The sequence below is a fragment of the Engraulis encrasicolus genome, chromosome 15 (genome assembly GCF_034702125.1).
Source record: "Engraulis encrasicolus isolate BLACKSEA-1 chromosome 15, IST_EnEncr_1.0, whole genome shotgun sequence".
NCBI lineage: Eukaryota > Metazoa > Chordata > Actinopteri > Clupeiformes > Engraulidae > Engraulis > Engraulis encrasicolus.
Genome location: NC_085871.1, coordinates 14,743,174 through 14,745,673, shown reverse-complemented (window position 1 = coordinate 14,745,673; position 2,500 = coordinate 14,743,174). Strand labels below are relative to the sequence as shown.

The window sequence follows — 2,500 nt, the reverse complement described above, 5'->3', positions numbered from 1 at the left end:
CTACAGCGGGGGGTCCCCGTGATTGACAGAGCAAGGCAGACCCCCTAAAGTGCTGACGTATGCAGATGTTGAACAGAGAGATTAATGGACAGCCACCAGACCAGAGGATGGATAGACAGATGGACAAATGGCCAGATTGAGAGGCATACATACAGTACATTGGAATTACAAATGTGTCTAAAGACAGGCCCCCTAAGGTGAGAGACATTCAGTGCAATATCATTCAGTTCCAGCCATGATCCGTGGTTGGTCACAAGAGGATAGACAGTCAGAAAGTCAATACAGACACACAGAGACAGACAGGGGGATGGCCACCAGAAGATGATAGATACATAAATGGATTTCATGACAGACAGAAAGAAAGAAAGAAAGAAAGAAAGAAAGAAAGAAAGAAAGAAAGAAAGAAAGAAAGAAAGAAAGAAAGAAAGAAAGAAAGAAAGAAAGAAAGAAAGAAAGAAAGACAGCAAAAAACACAGGCAGACAGACAGACAGACAGACAGACAGACAGACAGACAGACAGACAGACAGACAGACAGACAGACAAGAGAGAAAAACAGGCCAACATACATAAAGAGACATGCGAGCAGACAGACACACCGACGGACACATGTACAGAGACAGTCACAGACATTCACAGACAGCAGACCAACAAAAATACAGACACATGGACAGACAGACAGACAGATAGACAGACAGACAGACAAACAGACAGACAGACAGACAGACAGAGCAGTGAGTCATTGAGAAAGGCTGTCGGACTAACCTCTGGGCGGCGACCTCTGTTGATGTAGGCGCACACGGGGCTGTAGGCCCCACTCCCGCAGATGAACAGATGGGTCCTGTTGAAAGGCTGGATGACCCTGAGAAAGTTTCCACAGCCATGCTGGGATGAGGAGAGAGAGAGAGAGAGAGGGAGAGAGAGAGAGAGAGAGAGAGAGAGAGAGAGAGAGAGAGAGAGAGGGGAAGAGAGACCAAGGTAGAGAGTAGAAGAGAGAGAGAGAGAGAGAGAGAGAGAGAGAGAGAGAGAGAGAGAGAGAGAGAGAATAGGAGAGTGGAGGTGGGGGAGAGCAGAGAAAGTACAGCTGTCACCTGTGTGTTCCTTGTTCATAAATACCCCCACTATGATATCTCCATTAAGCACACACGCGCATGCACAGACGCAGACACACATGTATGCACGCACGGATGCATGCACACACACACAATCTCTCTCTCTAGTCTCTCTCTGTCTTTGTGTGTCTCTCACCCACATACCCTTCACCAACACACACATACACACATGCATGCACGCACGCACACGCACACACACACACACACATGCACACAAGAACGCCATTTCTCTCTCTCTCAAACTGTCTCTATCTCTCTCGCTCTCTCACACATACCCCCCACCCACCGATTTACACACACACGTACGCGTGCGGCGCGCGCGCACACACACACACACACACACACGCACACACGCACACAGGAACGCCATTTTTCTCTCTCAAACTGTCTCTATCTCTCACTCTCTCACACATACCCCCCACCCACCGATTTACACACACATGCGGGCGCGCGCGCGTGCACACACACACACACACACACAGACACACACACACACACACACACACACACACACACACACACACACACACACACACACACACACACACACACACACACACACACACACGACACACACACACACACACAGTATATAGTCCATTCCTTTCCCTCCATGGATCTTATATGTGAGGGGGTTCCCATTGTAAATTATAGCTTCGGAAATGACAAGCTGGAAAAAAAACAACCCCAGCAGCACAGCGGTGGCGGCTTTAAATGATATCAGCACACATCCAAATGTCACGCCGTGCGTGACAAACGGGTTTTTAAAATGGTAGGCCGACTGTCAAGGAAATGACATACGGTCGGTTGCAGGTCCACCGTTAAAGCCTTGCATTACGCAAACACGATCCGCGTAACCGTGAAACAGGAGTTTCGGAGTTCATGGAAGGTGTAATTAATTAGGCTTGGCCGCGATTTCTGTGTTTCGGCGCCCCGACGCAATTCAATTTTGTGGGGCTACATGTATATAGCCCTTTAAGACTGGGGGCCGGAGCTGGAGCTGTATTAGGGAGGCTAGAGGGTCAGAGATGGATACGATGTTTGAGACTGTACAGAGCGGAGAATGTGATTTCACCACAGCCTGGTGGAGTATATAGGGGGTGAGTGATGGTGTAGGTGTGTGTGTGTGTGTGTGTGTGTGTGTGTGTGTGTGTGTGTGTGTGTGTGTGTGTGTGGGTGTGTGTGTGTGTGTGTGTGTTGGGGTGTGGGTGTGTGTGTGTGTGAGTGTGTGTGTGCCTGTGTGTGCGTGTGTGTGTGTGTGTGTGTGCGTCTGTGTGTGTGTGTGTGTGTGTGTGGTGTGTGTGTGCGGGGGGGTCAATTGTGTGTGTGTGTGTGTATGTGTGTGTGTGTGTGTGTGTGTGTGTGTGTGTGTGTGTGTGTGTGTGTGTGT

At 49.3% G+C, this 2,500-nt stretch overlaps 1 protein-coding gene across 1 annotated transcript in view; it reads right to left on the bottom strand.

Moving 5' to 3' along the window:
* The window catches only part of sema3c (sema domain, immunoglobulin domain (Ig), short basic domain, secreted, (semaphorin) 3C), a 99,925-nt gene that overhangs the window by 43,881 nt on the left and 53,544 nt on the right, over positions 1-2,500 (bottom strand). Inside the window, exon 5 of the mRNA XM_063217117.1 lies at positions 764-883. Within this exon, the coding sequence (XP_063073187.1) occupies positions 764-883 (120 nt within the window). The remainder of the gene's footprint in view (positions 1-763; positions 884-2,500) is intronic.